The following is an 18,774-nucleotide window of genomic DNA, read 5'->3' as shown; positions in this document are numbered from 1 at the left end:
ATGTTGGGTTCCTAGAAAGGGTTTTGGGGATTTCTCCACAATGGTGCCTTGTAGGCATTTCCTTGCTAACCTGCAGTGCTGCAGGACTCCCTGTCTCCCCAAGGGGGAGTCACTCATTACAACTCAGTGTTTCTTCCTGGTGGCCTTGCATGGTAAACCACACAAGTGGTTTATGGTTGGATTCCTTGCTTGGAGGCACGTCTGCCTCCTCTTAATGTTGAGGGCGGCAAACCTACTTTGTAGTTGTAAGTCTTTACATGGTGCAGGAGCCTTCCTCTGGTGCCAGAAGTCACCAGCTTAAGTCACAGTCACCAGATTAGAGGCTGTGATGTGGGCTGCAACATGGGGCTTGCCTGGAGCTTGGTAAAGCCTGTCCAAGGCCCTGGAGCACTCTGGAGGCAAGCATGACCCTGCTTGGAACAAAACAAGTGACAGAATGGCACGTAGGCCATACTGGCATCGTGCCCTCAAATTCCATTGCGAATCTGTGATGCCTTCAACAGAGCATTATACACCAACAGTTAAAAAAAACAACAACGAAACAAAAAAAAATTAAAAAAAAAAAAAAAGAAAAAGCAAACAGGAAGCACATTTTGTAGAGAAAAGAATGCTCAGCTTAGCAGACAGGTGTGTAGGGCTTGGAAGAAAAGTTTATTTTAGCAGTTGGTATGGAATTCCATGTCACACTGGCACCCACACTGGAGTTTCTAACTGTAGTGTTATACAGGAGTCCCACCAGCCAGCACTGGTAAGATTTAGTAAATGACTCCAGCACAAGGCATCCCACTATAAGGCATCAGGTAGTGTTGATTTGGGTACAGGCCATTCCGTAACGGTACTGCTTTATCCAAAATAACTGTTTGTAATAAATATAAACATGATGATTTACACTCCCAAGTCAAGTACGACAGACCAAGGGCTGACCTGTAACCAGGCCTAGGGCAGCAAGGGTTCTTTCTGATGTCACCAGCGTCAGCTTCCCTATCTTCAAATCTATAGGCAACATATACATAAAGCACAAGGCTGTTAAGGTTCCACACTAGCAGAGAGCAAGTTAAGATTTAAATATGATTGTATTTTACATGATTAATTTTCTTTGGTTTTTAATTATCTTGCAAAAGCTGAAGCAAGTCTATATTCTGCACTCTCCCCGTATTGATGAGGTTAATTTTTCGCTCTGCAGCTTCCTACATTCTGTGTCCAAATTTGCTTCAGTTGATAAGTTTTGCTGGTAAATGCAAAGGCAAAAGGACAGCTTGTCAGAAAGCAAAAACAATGTAGATTTGGTTAAAGTGTTCTGTTTAAGATGGGCTTTACTAGCCCAAGTAGTATATAAATGGGTGTTGTGAGCATAAAAGCTTATCGTAAGGGTTAAATGGAATTGCCATTTCATTAATTAACCTAAGTCAGTACTTATAGCAATTAATAAGCTATTTGGGGAAAGAAATAGAAGGAGCTAAATCCTTATGATGCTTCCCATCATCCAGGCATCATTTAATCCTCTCCACCGCAGAGTCTGAGCAGAACTTTTCTGTAGTCTCCTGAGCAATCTCCCTGGAAAGAAAAGAGAAAAAGGATCATGCTTCATTTTAGAGCTCTATGGAAGGCTGGATTCTTCCAGCACATACATTTCCCCCCCCTTTTTTTTTTCAGGGTTTGTATCCTTTTTGACAATGAAAATTCAAGAATATTTTCGGTACATTATTCTAGTGTCTTAATTTCATCTGCTCTAAAATACCCAGTAGGTGTCAGGTAGCTGTCTCCTTTAAGCCACTTAGCAAATCCAGCTTTTTGTTTCTAACACCAAGAAGTTTACCTTAATGAAGGAGTAGAGAGATTTCCCATACATGGTCAGGAATTCTCTTCTGATATCAAGCATATCTATTTCAGAGCGGGACACCATCACTCGGATCAGCGTGTTATCATCTGTTCCCAGGCCCTAAAAAGCAATCCAACCACATACAACTAACTACAAAATGTTTTGGATAAACCAGTGAGAGACACAAAGGTTTTCTTGCTCAGTCTTCTGCAGAATCTGTTGCTAATTAGAGCATTTTTGCATTAAAAGTGTGATCCACTAGCAGCTTTCTGCTGAGGAAGAACATTACTTTGAGCTTCAGGAAAGTCTGAGCTCTTCCAGAAAAGCTCAGATCTATTTCCCCATTAACAGTAGTGTTTATCTAATGATTGCTATGATGCTACCGACTTGAGCATGGAAATACAAGCCAAAAAAAAAAAAAAAAAAAAGACATCAAAAAAAAGAAATCTCACATTAAAAAAATCTTTACCTTCATGGATTTGTACAATCTTTCAGCAAAATATGCAGGTTTATTGCGCATGCACTTTACTGTAAGAGATAAAAAAACAAGAAATGAAGGTCAATAAAAACAGGAAGAGAAGATTTTCCACACCTTTGCAGAACTTTCTTAGCGGAGGTGTTTGTTCTGTGAAGATTCAATTAAAGGCTGACAAATAGCAGGTGCAATGCAGAGACATCATAGAATGGTTTGGGTTGGAAGGGATATCCACAGACAGCGACCTGCTGTGAGCTGACGTCTCTGTGCTTAGTGCACAGCTGTATGCTCTTTAATGCTTCAGTGCCTCCTGACAGCAAATGTCAGCTGCCAAAGCATCACTTGGCCAAGTAAACTATGTGATAAAGCACAACACTTTCTCACCTGATTGTATCTGTATAGTGTAAAAACAAACAAACAAACAAAAACACACAAATAAATCATGGCTGCCTCCTGTAGCTATGTAAAGCAGTCAAAACAAGATGCAACATCTCTAATTATGTAATTAATTTGCAGACAAAGTTTAAAAGCAGGGCACTCACCCACAGCTAGCAAAGCATCTTCAAGGTCTCCTGACATCTCAGATTTAATGCTGTCTGTTATGTCCTTATTAGCAATCCCTCTGTATACATCAAAAACTAGGGGGAAGAATCCGTGATAAAAAGTCAGAGAAATTCCTGGCGGCATGAAGCATGCAAACCACAAAGGATCACTTTGCAAGATCAAGCACCTCATATTCTGCATGATCACTGTATCATTACTGCAGCATTGTAAACTAAATCAGGGCTGTCACAGAGAAATAATTCATTTTAATTATTAACTGTGTTGCTAATTGGCCCACCATGGCTGCTAGCATTTCCAAGACCTGCTAGTTAATTATGACAGTTTAAAAGCTTAGCTTCTTTCCTCTCTGCCCCAATGGGAGTCAAACTTTATTATCTCCAATTTAAAAGCTGGAGCAGCAGCAAGTTGTACCTATGTTTTTTTTTCTCAAGCCCCTTTTAGTCTCAGGAGGGAATAAAACAGCCTGAAAGAAATGGATACAACTGGGCTCTCTCGAGGACACCTGCTGCCTCAGAGGAGTTTGCAGTTACTGAACACATATGAAGACCTACAAAAACATCATGCTCAAACAAGGAAGGAAAAAAAATATTCCAGGACACTGTGGAGGGTCCTACCTCTTAGCAGGTGACACCTGTTCCGTGTACAGAGGATGGACATAAATTGCACCTCATCTGTTCCCCACTTCTTCTCCCCCGCTTCATACAGGCACTTAAAGACAATGTGAATAGACAAAATAAGGCCAATGGGGAAGACTGGGTGTATATAAGATGAGATTTTTACTTCCTTGGTGCTTGAGCACTGCTGGCCTGTGGCCTGTCTAGATCACAGATGTTTTCCAACATCTAATGAAGCACAGCAACTCTCAACGGAATTGTCATCTCCCCTGCCAAACACCCAGTCTGTTTAGAGCTCTCTCATCAGAGCCTCGCAAACAAGGCTTGAACCGTTACCCCCATTTCACAGCCTGAGGCACAGAACAGCAGAGAGGCTTCTCTAAGGGTCAAAACTGAGAACAAAGACCAGGTCTCCACCTAGGGTGCTGCTGTCTAACATAGCTTCAGGTTCACTCTCTTGCCTTGAAAAAAAGAGAGGTCTTGGAAAAGCAGGGATTCACCATGCATCATGTAGAGATGAACAGACTGTTCTTGCAAGGAAGAAAATTACCACATACCTGAGCATCTTGCTGAGCAAGGGCATCATCCACATACATCCCCTCATCTCTGTTTCCCTGCAGACATACAAGGACAAAAGACTCAGTTCACCAGAACAACTACTGGAAGCAATTCCCTATTCAAAAAAAAAAAAAAAAAAGTTACTGTAGGAGTATAATGGAGTCCTTAAAAGTAAACAGCAGCTTACAACTACAGTGAAATATGGCTCAGACCTGATTGTACTTCTGAGATGAGCAGCAATCCGCTTTACCTGGGCCATTTTAAAAAGAGTCCATTGCATGAATGCATGCGCAGACTCCTCTCCCTGCAGAAGCTGGGTTTGAAAAGCAGGCAAGGGGACACACGAGGTGAAAAGTGAAATAAAAGCCATCACCATTGAACAGAGAAGCATGCCTATCAGCCACAGGAAGATTCACCCCCATTTCCCCTAGACTGGGCTTACCGTTGCAAGGGACACGAGGACTCTGCGAAACATGGAAGATGTGTCAGAAACAATGTCCTCCTCGAGGGAAGAGCCATATTCTAGAAGGAGCACACACACGGATGGCATCTGTTAGTAACAGGTCCACCTGGATACTGTCCACAGCATTTGCCAGTCATAAGCTAGGTAAGTACAGAACTGTGCTCAGGGCTCATCATTACAGTTCTCCAGCCATCATAGTTAGTGTTACAGCCCCAAATTAAGAAGAACAGACAGTATACAACTGGCAATAGATCCATACATCCATAACACCCCACCCCATTTTATCTACACTAATTCAATTTTCAGTGAAGTTCTAGTCTCTGAGGCTGTTAGCAGTCTTACTGTTGACATCAGTTTCATCCAGAGGTTCTCTCTGGACAAACGGTAATAGCTGGTCTGGCCAATTTGTCACACTTAAAGGCTAGTGGACCCCTCTCCTTCCTCTGTGTGTGTGCATGCTTGCACACGAGATTGACTTTTAGGCAGTATGACAAGGGCCAGCAGTTTGCACTACTTACGAAGCCTGTAGGTCTCATTAATGCGCCGAATCTCCTCGTTTGTGCGAGAAGCCAGAATTTCAATCAGGCAACCTTCATCTGTTCCGGCACCCTAGGGAATTGCCAAGACAAGATCCAAGATGATACCAAAAACTGCTTCTGATGTGCAACCGGGATTCTTCATATAATAGTTAATAATCAATAAGAAATTAATTCATATCATACTAACTTGACCAGAACTTAAGCAATACAAAAGGAAGACTTCCACACCTTCAGAGCTCTCTTCAATTCGTGCACGTCGTACAGGGTGGTAGGAGTCATCATCCCAATGATCACCCTTTCAAAATTCCCACTCAGCTCAGACTTCAAGTCGTCAATCAAATCCTAGAGGGCCAAAAAAAGGAGAAGAGAGTTGGAAGAAGGTACAGCCTTAGAGAACAGAAGGAACTAACGCTTTCACCACTTTTCTTCAGGCTCCAATCCTCCTTACACAAATAGTTGCTCTGAAGTGAACACAAACAAAATAAACTTGGCCAGGGGATGGCTCCACTAATCGTACTGTTATGGAGACTGGATTGTTTTTCACTTTTAACCCAAAGGACATAACCTAAAAGTTGTCCCCATCTCCCAGTTAAAAGCACAGTCACTAATCTCTGCAGACTACCTACCCTGCCGATAGTGCTTTTATAGGTGATCAGAACTTGCTGACGTTGTGAAACGTTTAGTTTGGTCAAGATGTCAATGATGGCATCTTCATCCGTGCCTGAAAGAAACAAAGGAAAGCTAGTCTGGCTGCTTGCACAAGCACCAGAAGTGTCCCCTGGCCTTGTGCCATCTTCTGTCCCTTACACAGCCTGCTTCTCTAGGACTGGGACTAGATCTGTGTACAGAAGTGCCTCAACCTGGCCAGCAGCATGGCAGATCCGTACTGCAGGGGAGATGAGACTGGAGGCAGACTAAGGATGTTCTTGTGGCCAGACCTGGATTTCAAGTTGGGCTCAAATCTCAGCATGACCAAGTCATTTGATTCCTCTCAGTGCTCTCGTATCACATCAGAAAGCTCAGTGTAGCACCTCAGGACAGGTACAGGGTCCCCAGTCTGTGGGATTACCATCATAAAATACCTTTGAGCAGCTTGGAGACAACGGACAACGTTGAGAGAGACCACACACAAATTCACAAATAAACAGACATGGTACCAGCAATGAAACATTAAAAAACCACCCTTCAGCACACACTGTGGTCATCAGTGCTGTCCCCACTCTGACATTACCTTCCATCCCTTTGCACTCCTGACTTTGTTTCCATTCAGACACAATCCCCACTGACCAGACTGACTCCATGTATTTAAGAGCACAGAGGGTGCCAGGATCCATACCACCAGAGGAGGCTGCATTTCAGGGACAGGATGCCTCTTTTCATTTCCAAAGAGTTTTTGGGGTGGGCAGTGCACTGGGGCAATGCGAATGGCTAGACTTCCCCTCTAACAAACCACCAGAGCAAACATTCTCAGTGCTGAGGAAAAAAAGGTTTAACCATGGAGGGAGATCAACTTACCAAATCCCTTCATAGCCTTCCTTAGTGCCTGTGCTTCCTGCTCAGCACTGAAACTTGAGACCCCCTTGATTGTTGCCTAAAGCCACAGGAAAGGAGTTACAAAAGGCAGACTTACAGTGATGCAAACATACAGTAGAGTTGGAAAAAAAAAAAAAAAAGACACAAAAGATGCAAATACAGCAATAGCAAGTACACTCCACCCCCTCAAGTGATTTTGTTTCAGGCTTCCATCCCACCCAAAAGAGTGACAAGTCTAGAGGGACTTCCCAGGCACATAAGAAATAAACCACAAGACAGAACTACACAGAGAAGATATCTCCGTATTGCTGCCTGCGTCGTATCTGGTTTGTAATTAAACAAAGGATGGACACCTGGCATCTCTGTTCAGACCCTGTAGGGGTCTGAACATTACCAGCATTTTCCTATGCAAATAGTAAAGAAATCTGTTCCCATCAAAGGGAACGGAGCTGGGCTCCTCCCAGCGATGCCCAGTGCCAGGCCCAGCGGTGCTGGGCACAAACTGGAGCCCAGGAGGTTCCCCCTGAGCAGCACAAAGCATGGCCATGGCAGGCAGGTGCCAGAGCCCTGGCACAGGTCCCCAGAGAGGTGCCAGAGCCTCCTCCTCGGGGTCTTTGCACCCTGCTGGATGTGGTGCAGGGCTCTGGGTGGCCCTGCTGGAGCTGGGTGGGACCAGAGGGGCCCAGAGGTGTCCCAGCCTCCACTGTTCTGTGATTTTGTAATGCCCAGGACGTGCCGTGTTTTGCTCAAAATGGTGATTCACAAACAGGTTCCTCCTGCATCCTGTCCGGTGCCATCTCTGCGGGGTGACCCCGTCTCCTACAGGTGTCAGTTTCCACAAAGAGACAACAGCAAGGTGCTGAACGTTCACGCAGGCCAGGCTTTTGAGAGCAAGGCATGGAAATAACTATTGTACAGATGGGAACCCTGTGGGCTGAACCAGGAAAGAAGAGTATGCCTAGAGAGTTTACTCAAATACTTGCCCTGTGAATTAATATCTGATTGGGTTTTCCATTAACTTTCAAAGAGGAAAAGCCCATACATGTGGATCACTGACCTCTAGTATGAGGAAACAGGGAAGTGATAAACTCACCCCTAAACTCATAAAAAGACAGTGTTCTTCCTGCTCTATCTACACTCCCCACATTTATCTGATTAGAGCAAATGCCCGGCACATCATGGTACAGAAAACAAGCACACTCACCATTGCTCTAGCTTTTGGTCAATCTGCTATTGTACAAGTCCCTCGGCAGCTCGACAACTGCAATAACAAAAAGAGGGAGTGTCAGTTTTCTAGCAAATAATTAATACCACTCTTGCCACCCATACCACCCTTGCCAGTTAATGACCCTGGTTAAGTAATCGGGACTGTAAAGTATGATTATAATCAAATAATTTCTCTGAGGTCTTCACTGAATGCCCACAGCAACGACAGCAGCCCTGGGGTGCCTGCTGGGTAGTAATGCATGAACAAAGGCTGGTGTGCAGCAGGACGGGGCTGGGGCATTGCTCCACAGAGGCTCTGCCTGTGAGAGGGATGTCGTGCACCACTCTGAAAGAAGTTTCTATGGCTAGCGTGATAGCCTGGCTGAGGTTACAAGGAGAAGCAGTGATGCTGCCCTGGGAGCAAGCTGATTTGACTCCCGTCCCCATCAAAACTCGGGGCTGCGACCTCGCCAGGGGAGAGCAAGGAGGTGGGTGTGGGTACGGATGCGTGCAGCCCTACCAGCACGCACAGATATTCCTGGAAGGCAGAGACAGCCCTGAGGTGCAGATGAGGATGCCACGGATAAGCTCACTCGGGGACAGAAGCATTTTCCCTCTTCCTTATAATCTGCTGCATTCAACTCCTCACTTTGCTGCAACCTGTAATTCCTTGTAGCACCGCAGTTTTAACTATTAAACCTCACCAAAAAAAAAAAAAAAGTTAATTTGCCACCTCCCCAGACTTTATTTCTTCTGCTCATACTTTTGTTTTCGTGCGCAGGGCCTGTTCCTGCACACAAACACGCCCAAGGTTTTTCCTGTACCCCTCTCCTACACCCTACACCCACAGGCTGGGTGTCCAGCAGGAGGACCGGGTCCATCTCCCCGCACCTCGAGTTCAGCATGGCCCGAGCTGTGCTCCTTACACTGAAGCCCTGCAGCAGCAACGATGATGCCATGGCTGTCAGATCGCTTCCTGGTCCTGCCCACGGTGCTCCGGAGCTGCTGTCAGTGAGCACAGATCCTTGTGCAACAGCAGCCGAGTCTGTGCTCACACTGCACATGACTCTTACAAATCTGGAACACCATCGGGGTGTTGCTGTCCAGGCAAGTTAGCTCAGCACGACATTGGCCACTGAGGTGTTACACGTAGGCACTCTTCCGTGCTTTCCTGTTTTCCTGTACGTTATTACAACACCTACAGTCAGGCAGCACACGGAAAATCGAGCTTGTTTTCCCTTTCGTGTGATTGGAGATATTAGCAGACAAATTGTGACCTAGACCGCAGGAAAATCTCTTACAGAAATATAAAGGCAGCTTTCTATTTTTTTTTTTTATTTGCTTTATCCAGAACCTAAATAATGGCTTAGAATTTCACAGAAGCTTTTCCAACAGTTTTACCGTTCAGTTGCTTTGTACACAGAAGCAGAACAAGCTGGTTTAACAAGTAGATTTGACGGCAAAAGAAATGTCAATAAACAAGGAAAAGAGGAAGAGATATACGATGAGAAATACGATGGCAGAAAGAAAACCAAACCGAAGGAAATGATACATGTGTTGGATTCAGGGCAAAGGCCCCTGCAATAGGAAACTACAGCAGCAATAAAACAGAAATGTCACACGGAATAGTGACTGTGTTAAAGATTCCGATTTCTTCATTCAGATTAAACATCCCTGTGAATAAAAAGAGCAGAGCACTGCAGAAGGCAGTGGTTCTAACCCTGCCGTGCAAGCTGGAAGCGCTTTTATGTTCCAGCGTGTTTGTGTATGTGGTGCCATAAGGAAAAAGGCACTGAGGTTACAGGGGGAAGAGCTCAGCAGTTCTTTGGCAACGGTCCCTGCCCCTGAACACCTTCCGCAGGCAGTGGTGTCCCCATCAGCAGCTCAGGCTGGGGGCACTGGACGGATGAAGCACCCCTGTGCGCTCCCTTTGCTAGTGCAGGGAAGGAAGGCACTGCTCGGTCAGATTTGCCACTGCTCTGCCGCTTCCCACAACTCCTGGCCCACAGCTCAAATGGCAAAAACCAGCTTCAGGGCTGGAGGAACACTTAACTCCGTGCATCAAAGAATTCTGCACGCATAAAGCCAGCTAGCAAGGCACCAAGGTGCCTCGGCTAACCCCATCCCGATCACGTTTGCTCCAAACTGCACGGAAGGGCTGGGCTTGCTGACACACCACGCCTGGTGCCCTGCCTTGGAACGGGCTCAAGGCACAGCGGCCGGGTGGCAGGACGCATCCCCTCCCTTATTCCCTTATTCCCTTATTCCCTTATTCCCAGCTCTGCCACAGCCGAGCTTTCCACGGCAGCCTTTAGCGGAGAAGCACGGAATTCCTCAGCCAGCACCGCCGCCCTTTAAAAGCAGAACCCAACACCAACACCGTTTCTCAGCCACCAGCCGAAACTTCGGCGTCTTCTGGCCGACCCAAACCCAGACTTGCTCCCCGATGTGCTTCCCTGACCGTGCCCTGAGCGCCCACAGCTCCGCAGGTCGTGACCCCAAGCTTTTGACCACAGCCTGGAGCACAGGACCCGGGGAGGAAAATTCCCTGGGTGCCCCCCGGGACATCTCCGGCTTCTCCCGGTACCGACCCAGCCCGCTCCCCCCTTACAGCCCCTCAGGGATGCCAGGGGACCCCCAGCGAGTGGCAGCGCCCTAAATCCACCCCCCACCCCCTCCCCATGCCCGGCCCGTGCTGTCCCCGCAGGCCCGGCCCGGGGCTGCCCCAGGCCCTCGGAGCCGACCCCCCCGGCACCGGGGAAGGGGTGGGGGTGCCCGGCACTCACCGGCAGTCCCGGGAGAGGTTGGAGCACGGCTCGGCACGGCTCGGGGCAGGGCTGGGCACGGCCCCCGCCCCGCCGCGGGGTGGGACTGACGGGGACGGACTGAGCCCGGCCCCCGGAGCCCTGCGTGGGGCCTCGCGGAGAGGGTGGAGGGGGGGGGACACAGCGCCCGGGACCCCTCCCATTTTGCCCAGCACCCCCAGTAAAGCGCTTTTATTTATTTATTTGTTTGTTTGTTTGTTTATTTGCACGATGCGACCCTGTGCCGGGGGGGGGGTGGCTGTGCGGAGCTGGAGGGCGGCTGTGGGGGAGCTGTGGGGGGCTGTGAGGGGGCTGTGGGGGGCTGTGAGGGGGCTGTGGGGGGTGTGTGAGAGCCTTAGGGGACTATGGGGGGGTGTGGGGGGCTGTGAGGGGGCTGTGGGAGCCTTAGGGGGCTGTGGGAGCCTCAGGGGGCTGTGGGGAGCTCTGGGGGAACTGTGGGGGGCTGTGGGGGGCTTTGGGGGGGTGTGGGGGGCTGTGAGGGGGCTGTGGGAGCCTTGGGGAGCTGTGGGGGGGCTGTGAGGGGGCTGTGGGAGCCTTAGCGGGCTGTGGGGAGCTCTGGGGGAACTGTGGGGGGCTCTGGGGGGCTGTGGGGGGGTGTGAGGGGGCTGTGGGAGCCTTAGGGGGCTGTGGGGGGGAGTGGGGGGCTGTGAGGGGGCTGTGGGAGCCTTGGGGGGCTGTGGGGAGCTCTGGGGGAACTGTGGGGACCGGGGGGGGGGGTCGGTGCCGGGGCTGCTTTGGGGAGCTCCGGGCAGCGCTGGGCACCGCGGGGGGGGGAGCAGCCGGGCCCCGACCGCGGGGGTCGCGGGGGGGGGGGGGCTGAGGAGCGCTGGGCCCCGCCCTGACGTCACGCGGGGGGTGGTGTCACCAGGAGGCCGCCTCCCCACAGCGCCCCCTGGCGGAAGGCACCGCAGCGGTCCGCCGGTCGTGACGTCATGGGGGCTGTAGTGACGTCATTCATTATTACTAACGAATTAATATTAATTCGCTATTAATGACGCATTCGTTATTACCGCGGACTGCTTCCACTTTATTGCCGTTTCTCTTCTCTGCTGCCTTGGAATTGAGCTTATTACAGACACGTTCACCTCATGCACGGCGGTATCCTCGGTACCGCTGCTCCGAGTTGCTCTGCAATAAAGCACAACCCTCACAACCCTTAGCACAACAAGTGTCTGTGCCCGTGCGATAACAGAATCGTCCAAATCCCTCTTGTGATCTCTGCATAGCTGTGGGGTGGCCAAGCTGTGTGTTGGATGGTGAAACTGGGAAATGCTTGGGATGGGGAATGCTGAGTGGGCCGAGAACTCCTTGCTGGGATGGGAAGGCTTCCTTGGGGTGGGAAGCCATTGGGCTAGGAAAGGAGAGAGATGGGAAATGTTCCTGGGCTTTGAAAGCATTGGGAAGCAAAAGCATTGGGATGGGCAGTCACTCCTGGGATGGGAAAGTACTGGGATGGGAAATCTTGAATGGGGCGGGTACCATTCCCTGGGGAAGGAAGTGCTTGGAAAAGTCCTCCAAGAGGGGAATTCTTTGGGACGAGATCTCTTTGGCTGAAGAAACGCGTGGTGTTGATGGGACAGATTTCGCCTGGCTTGCTAGGAATGTGCCATCAGGTGAAAAGGCAAGGATGGGCACAGCCGCTGAGGCCGAGAAGCCGGTCCTGGGCTGGGTAAGCCTTGGGCTGGGCAAGTGGTGGTGTGGAAGCGTGGTGGGCATGGCAAGTGCTGCGTGGGAGGGCAAGCCTGCTGGGGATGGCCAAGTCTTGCGCTGGGCAGCCTGCTTGGGTCCAAAGCCTGCAGTCCTCCCCAAGATGTCGGCGAGGGGCTGGTGAGCCGTTGGGACGGAACCCCCGTTGCCCGGGTTCCCCAAGCAACCGCCCCACTCTCCAGCCACCATGGCAGGTCCAGCAGCCGGCTCCCGCTCCTCCCGGGGCTGCGGCCCTGCTGGCGAGCCCAGCGCCCCAGAGCTCAGCCCAGCGCCCTTTTTCCCACAGAGGGTTTCCCCAGACGGCTTCCGCGGCTTGCGCAGACGCAAAACTCCCCCTTCGTCGTCCCAGCCGTGCCGCCAACGGTGGCTGCCTGGCTGCTGCCCTCCCTCCCCGGAGCGACGGCGCTGCCCTTGCAGCCCCCGCAGGTACCCACCCTCCCCTCCGCGCTGCCCCAGGCCACCGTCTGGCACGTGGTGCCGGGGGTCCAGGGGCAGGTGCTGCAGCTCCCCGCCGGGGTGCAGCTGCCACCTGGGGGGCACCTCCCAGCCCAGGGGCACCACCTGCAGCTTGGGCAGCTCCCCGCCGGGGGGCAGCTCCCTGCTGTGGGGCAGCTCCCCGCCGTGGGGCATAACCTGCAGCTGGTGCAGCTCCCTGCTGTGGGGCAAAACCTGCAGCTGGTGCAGCTCCCAAGCATGGGGCACCAGCTGCAGCTGGTGCAGCTACCCACCGTGGGGCAGCTCCCCCATAGCGCTCCTCCCTGTGCCCCCGTCCATCAGTGGGGACAGCCCATGGTGACGGGGACACTGGTGCCCCACCATGCGCTGGGGCTGGGGCCCAGGGCCGTGCTCCATGGGGAGCTCCTGCACCCCGCAGGCACCTGCCTGTTGCAGGCCCCCGCCCAGCGCAACCCCCCGCCACCCCTCGTCCCGGGGCCTCCGCTGCGGGGGCAGGCGCTCCCCACGCCCCGCACCCTGAGCAGCAGCCGGGGGCAGCTGCCGGAGCCCTGCTTGCACGCCGTGGGGCTCAGCGAGGACCAGGGGCCCCCGCTGCCCGGCCACACTCCCCCCGAGCCTGCCCAGGCTCCAAGGACCGCCAGCACCCAGACGGCGACGCCCGACGGTGAGTTTGGGACTGGCACAGCCGGCCGCTTGTGGCCCCACACCCAGGGGCCATGGCAAAGCTGACATTGCCCGTCTTGGGGGATTGTCTTGCTTCGTCCTCAGCGGCGACACTTGCAGAGGTGCCTGAGGAGCCCCTGGAGCTGCTGGAGCTGGGCCCTGATGCCTTCGCCGAGGCCTTTCCAGAGCTGGCAGGGGACAGCCAGCAGCTGCAGCACGTGCAGGACCAGCTCCCGGCCGACCTGGACAGCTCCGGCTTGGAGGAGCTGCTCAGCTGCCTGGATGCCGTGGAGCCCCAGGACGCCTTCCCCGATTTGCCCAGCAGTCCTGCCCTCAGCCGCTTCCTCTCGCAGCTGCCTGACCTCTGCGAGGACATCGAGGAGCCGAGCACGCAGGGACTGGAAGCCACAGGAGCCCTCGGTGAGGTCCCCTCAACCCCTGGGGTGCGCCCCGAGAAGCTCGAGGGTGGGCTGTCGCTGCAGTCCCCCGTCGTGCCAGCAGTGAGCCCCCTCCTCAGCCCTGCAGCCAGTCCCCTGCCCAGTGCACTTAGGAGCCCCCTACCCAGTCCACCCCTGAGTCCCCCCAGGAGCCTCCCTGACACCCAGTTCCTCAGTGCCCTTAGTAGACCCCTGCCCCAACCCCCCCAGCGTTCCCTCAAGACCCGCCCCAACCCCAAGGTCCCCAGTGCCCTTCGTAGACCCAAATCCCCCACGAGTTCCCCCAAGAAACTCCCCAACCCCAAGGTTCCCAGTGCCCTTAGTAGACCCCAGCCCAAATCCCCCCCGAGTTCCCCCAAGAAACGCCCCAACCCCAAGGGCCACAGTGACCATAGGAGACCCCTGCCCAAACGCCCCCTGGGTCCCCTCCAGAGCCCCCCGCCTGCCCCTGTGCCCACCGGCACCAAGCGGGGGGCCAAGCGCCCTGCGCCCAGCAGCACCCCCGGGACAGCGCAGAGCTGCCAGCACAGGAGGCCGACAACAGAGAACCCCCCCAGCAAGGAGAGGAAGATGCTGCTGGGCCAGGCTGGCCAAGGCCGCAAGAGACTGTGCCAGGGGAAGACGGGTGGCAGCAGCACGGGGGCTGGCAGCAGCACGGAAGCAGGCAGCAGTGGGCAGCAGCCGGCGATCAACAGCACCACGGCACCCAGCAAGAGAGCACGAAGCCCGGGGGCTGCAGGGGGGCAAGGAGCAGCGTCGCCACCTCCCCGCAGAGCGCGGCTGCTGCTGGAGACTCCGAGTGGGGAGCCCTGTGCCGTGCGGCCCCAGGACAGGCTCCGGGCCCAAGCCAGCGGGGCCAAGACGCTGCAGCGCCAGCACGCAAGGACAAAGACCCCCAGCAAGACTTTGCAGCCGCTGGGGGCCAGGGCCAAGGTGCTGGGGCCAGTGCACCAGCCGTCCTGTGTGCAGCCGCAGCCCACCTCCAGCAGCCCCAGCAGCATGCCCAGCGCCCCGCCGACAGTGCCAGGCTCCAGCGCTGTGCCCGCTGCCCCCCAGTCCCCGGTTGGCGGCAAGGAAAAGGAGGTGCCAGCACCACCAGGCAGCACGGCATGAGCAGGGGATGCTGCCATAGAGCCGGCGCCCAGAGCACTGGGCCTGCCAGCTGCGGGGGGCCAAGGGCAGCAGCAGCCCCCGGCCATAGCCGAGTATTACGGCTACCCGTGACCTCCTCGATGGCACCCACAGCACCCAGACCCGCTCAGCACGCAGGCAGAGACCTCTGCAGGCACCTGCTCCAGCTTCAGCCACTCTCCCCAGCCCTTTCCCTCCTGGCTTGCCCTTCCCCTGCTTTAGTGCTGGATGCAGTCAGTGTTTCTCACTGGCAGGGATGGGCAACGGGGGGATGGGGAGTAGGGGGGTCACGAATGAGTGTTGGGAGTGCTGCGATGGAAGCTGCTGGGATGGGCAAGGGAACTGCTTGTTGAGACACCAAATGGCAGGCATTGAAAATTTATTCCTTCTTTTCTGGTCCTTTCTCTTCTTTATTGCCTTCTTTCTTAAATTCCTCTGGTGTAGGTGTTCACTCAGCAAGGCCTCTGCCTGCAGCTCTTCTTGCAGTGGGATGCCGAGGGGATTTCATGCAGCCTGCTCCCACTGCCCCATGCTCAGGCCGTGCATGGATGTGGGCATGGAGAGCACGGACAGGAGAAAATGGATGGACGGACGGACAGACGGACGGACGGACGGATGGATGGGAGTTGGGAATTGAGCCTTGGGAGCAGCAATGGGAGGTGGCTGGGACAGGAAATGATCAGTGGGGTGGGAAGTCACGGCGGTGATGGGAATTCATTTGACTGTGAAATGATGGGATGGGAAATTGCTAGGATGGGTGATCGTGGTGGTGATAGGAGATCATTAGGCTGGGAAAAAATTGTTTACAGTAATAAATTTTATTTATTGTCTTTTTAATTGATTGTATTATTTTTATCATTTTCTATTCCTTTCTTATTAAACTCTTTATCAATGCCTATGAGTTTTTCTTTTCCTTCAGATTCCTTGTGCTCCTCTTGCAGCGATGGTGTACTTAACCCAGTATTTGTCCCCGAATGACAACCCCTGTGGTTAGACAAGGAGTTAAAAATTCCAGCCCGAGATCAGCCCTGAGGCAGGATGGCTCTGGGTGGCAAGGGGTGTCAGGGGATGTGGGCCAGTATTTATCACGGTCACACAGCGATGGTTTTGGAATTCAGCCCTGAACAAATGTGGTATCCTACAGTGCTGCTAAAAGGTTTTAGAGAGGTGTGCCCCGATCCTGGCAGTGCCCAGGAGTCAGACTTGATGATCCCCGAGTGCCCCCTACAGCTTGGATATGCTATGATTCTAGGATCTTATTGTTTTCCAGTCAATTCTTTCCAACGAGGTGATTGGCAACATTCATCCTTTAGATACTTTCAAATCCATGCTCATCTTTGCCCTTGCCTTACTCTCCCCCTTTGCCAAAATACACATTTTTCATCTTTTCTCAAGAAAGAAAGAGAACAACAACAAAACGTAACTGGTTCTAGCATCAGCTACACATTTTCTGCACTCTGGCCTATGCCTTTTGAAGACTATTCAATACTCCTCAGCACCTCCAAGAGGAAGAAAACACCTGTGGATCTGATCCAACCCTGAGAGCAGCCCTGCGGCTGCTCAAAGCCCAGTGATGGGCTCTGCAGCGACTGCAAGCCCAGTGATGGGCCTTGGGGCTATTCCAAAACCTGTGACGGGCCCTACAGCCACTCTAGCCAATATGAAAGGCCCTGTGACCACTGCAGCGCTGCGGTCAGTCCATAACACTTTGTCTCTGCTGCTCCTTCACTGTCACTCTCTTCCCCTGCTCCAACGCGGGGTCCCTCCCCACGTTTAAAGCACCACTATTACGAAATGCTTTCCCTTAACCAGATCCCAAATGTGCTCCCTGTTCTAGACAACCTAGAACAATCTAGACAGGGAGCACAGGCAACATGGGGTTGGGAAATGGGGGAGTGATGAAGGAAGGCAGCTTGCACAGCCCCAGGAGGTGGCAGCACAGCCCCAGGAGCCACCATCCCTTCCTGGGGCTGTTCTCAGCCCAGAGAGGAGCCAACGTGAGGCCCCAGCAAATATTTGCCTTTTTTTCCCCCTAAAAAAAATAGAGGGGAAATGGGGCTGGTCCCCCCTTGCTGCTGCACCCTATGGGAACACCACAAAGATGTCTGCAGGGGGGGGGTCCTGATGCCTAAAATTCCGCCCGTTCCCAGCAAATACATGAGGTTGTCAAAGAAATTAAGGCGAAGATGAGTGTGTCCAGCCTGGGATTGGGGCCTTTGCTGTAAAAAAATGTGGGATTGGGGTCGTTGCTGTAAATAATTGAGGCATTGGAGGCTTTACTATCATAATTTGGGGCTGGAGCCTTTGCTATCAAAATCCAGGGACTGGGGTCCTTCCTGTAAAAAAAAAAAAAAAAGCGGGATTGGAGACTTTACTATCAAAATTGTGGGATTGGGGACTTTGCTTTAAAAAACTGTGGAATTGGAGATTTTGCTGTAAAAAAATATGTGGGGTTGCAGCCTTTACTATCAGAATTGGGGGGTTGGAGCCTTTGCTTTTAAAAAATGTGGGGTTGGAGACTAAAAAATTGTGGGATTGGAGCCTTTCTTTGCTTTAAAAAATTGTGGGGTTGGAGCCCTTGCTGTGAAAAATGTGGATTTTTTTTTTTTTTTTGGTCTTCTGCAGTTCCTGCTCAATAGTTTGGGGTGTCACAGCGGAGACACCTCCCTAAATCCCAGCCTCGTTGGGACTTGGGGCGCCCAAGGGACGGTGACACCCGAGGGACGGTGACACCCCGGGCACGGTGACGCCGCCAGCGTCCCGTAATCTCCCCGTCACGCCCCGGCCCGCCGGCAGCCTGCTGCCCCGCGATAAGGCCAGGGATTTCCGAGACACCGTGCTTCATTAGGGCTCTGCTAATTAACCCCCCTCCCCCTCGCCTTGGCCACCCGGACACCCAAAAAATGGGGAAAGAAAACCACTTTTTGGCTACGGGAGGTGGCAGGAGGTTTTGGGATGAGCTGGTTGATGGCAGCCGCCCCTAAAACACCCAAACTTGTGTTTTTTTTTTTGTTGTTATTGTTGTAATTTATTTTTTTTTGGGGGGTGACACCACCGGCCCCCCCTGGCCAGGTTTATCTGGTTCTCCGGGCTGAGTCACCCCGGGGCAGGGCCGGGTTTTGGGGTGTGCCCCCCCCCCACCTCGGTGGGGCCTTGTCTTAAAGGAGGGTCCCCTTTTTTGGGGTCAGGGGGCCCTTTTGGGGGGGTTAGGGGTCTCTTTTTTTTGAGAGGGTGTCTTTTTTGGGGTACCCCCAGCATTTTAGGGGGGGTCTCTTGGTTGTTTGGGGTGTGGGGGTGCTTCCCATCCGCTTTGGGGGCACCTGTGGGGGATTTTGGGGGGTGTCCCTGCTAATGAGGGGGGATTTGGGGGTTCCTCTGCCTGGGAAGGGTCCTGATTTTTTGGGGGAGGGGGTTTCTGGGGGGGTCCTTTGCTGAGGGGGGGGGGGTTCTGGCCCTGATGTTTGCATTTTGGGGAGGGTCCCAGCTTTTGGGGGGGAGATTTTGGGGGTCCCTCTCCCTTAGGGAGGGGGTCCTGATTGGGGAGGGGTTCTGGAGGGGGGCCCTGAGGGGGGTTCCTGCCTTTGGGGGGGGGCTCTGGCTTTTGGGGGGGGGGTCTCAGCTTTTTGGAGGGGGGTGCTGGGGGCCCTGCTTTTTGGGGGGGGTTCCCTTTGTGGGGGAGGGTTTTTTGGGGGGGGTCCCGCGGGGGGGGGGCCCTGGCCCTGGGGGGGGGGGGGCTGGGGGCGTCCCCGCTCCTCGGGGGGGGCCCCTCCCTTCCCCGTTCCTG

The 18,774-nt window shown here is 53.1% G+C and overlaps 2 protein-coding genes across 2 annotated transcripts; one reads left to right on the top strand and one right to left on the bottom strand.

Annotated features, from left to right (window-relative positions):
• Positions 1–630: 630 nt before the first annotated feature.
• Positions 631–10,656, bottom strand: ANXA4 (annexin A4). The gene is made up of 13 exons (XM_084499218.1): positions 10,558–10,656; positions 7,770–7,826; positions 6,548–6,623; positions 5,659–5,753; positions 5,261–5,374; positions 5,012–5,102; positions 4,473–4,552; positions 4,030–4,086; positions 3,473–3,566; positions 2,837–2,932; positions 2,289–2,347; positions 1,817–1,939; positions 631–1,554 (listed from the first exon to the last, which is right to left on the bottom strand). The coding sequence occupies exons 2-13, from the start codon at positions 7,770–7,772 to the stop codon at positions 1,495–1,497; spliced, it is 948 nt and encodes a 315-aa protein (XP_084355344.1). The 5' UTR covers positions 7,773–7,826; positions 10,558–10,656; the 3' UTR covers positions 631–1,494.
• A 2,787-nt stretch (positions 10,657–13,443) lies between these two features.
• LOC311424397 (uncharacterized protein) lies at positions 13,444–14,972 on the top strand (the record flags this gene model as incomplete). The annotated part of the gene is made up of 2 exons (XM_084499498.1): positions 13,444–14,099; positions 14,166–14,972. Exons 1-2 carry the CDS (start codon positions 13,476–13,478, stop codon positions 14,970–14,972), a joined length of 1,431 nt encoding a protein of 476 aa, XP_084355624.1. The 5' UTR covers positions 13,444–13,475.
• Positions 14,973–18,774: the final 3,802 nt, after the last annotated feature.

This window comes from Aythya ferina (genome assembly GCF_964211825.1).
Source record: "Aythya ferina genome assembly, chromosome: 27".
Lineage (NCBI taxonomy): Eukaryota > Metazoa > Chordata > Aves > Anseriformes > Anatidae > Aythya > Aythya ferina.
Note: the sequence above shows the minus strand (reverse complement) of the source record. Positions and strands in the feature narration are given on the sequence as shown.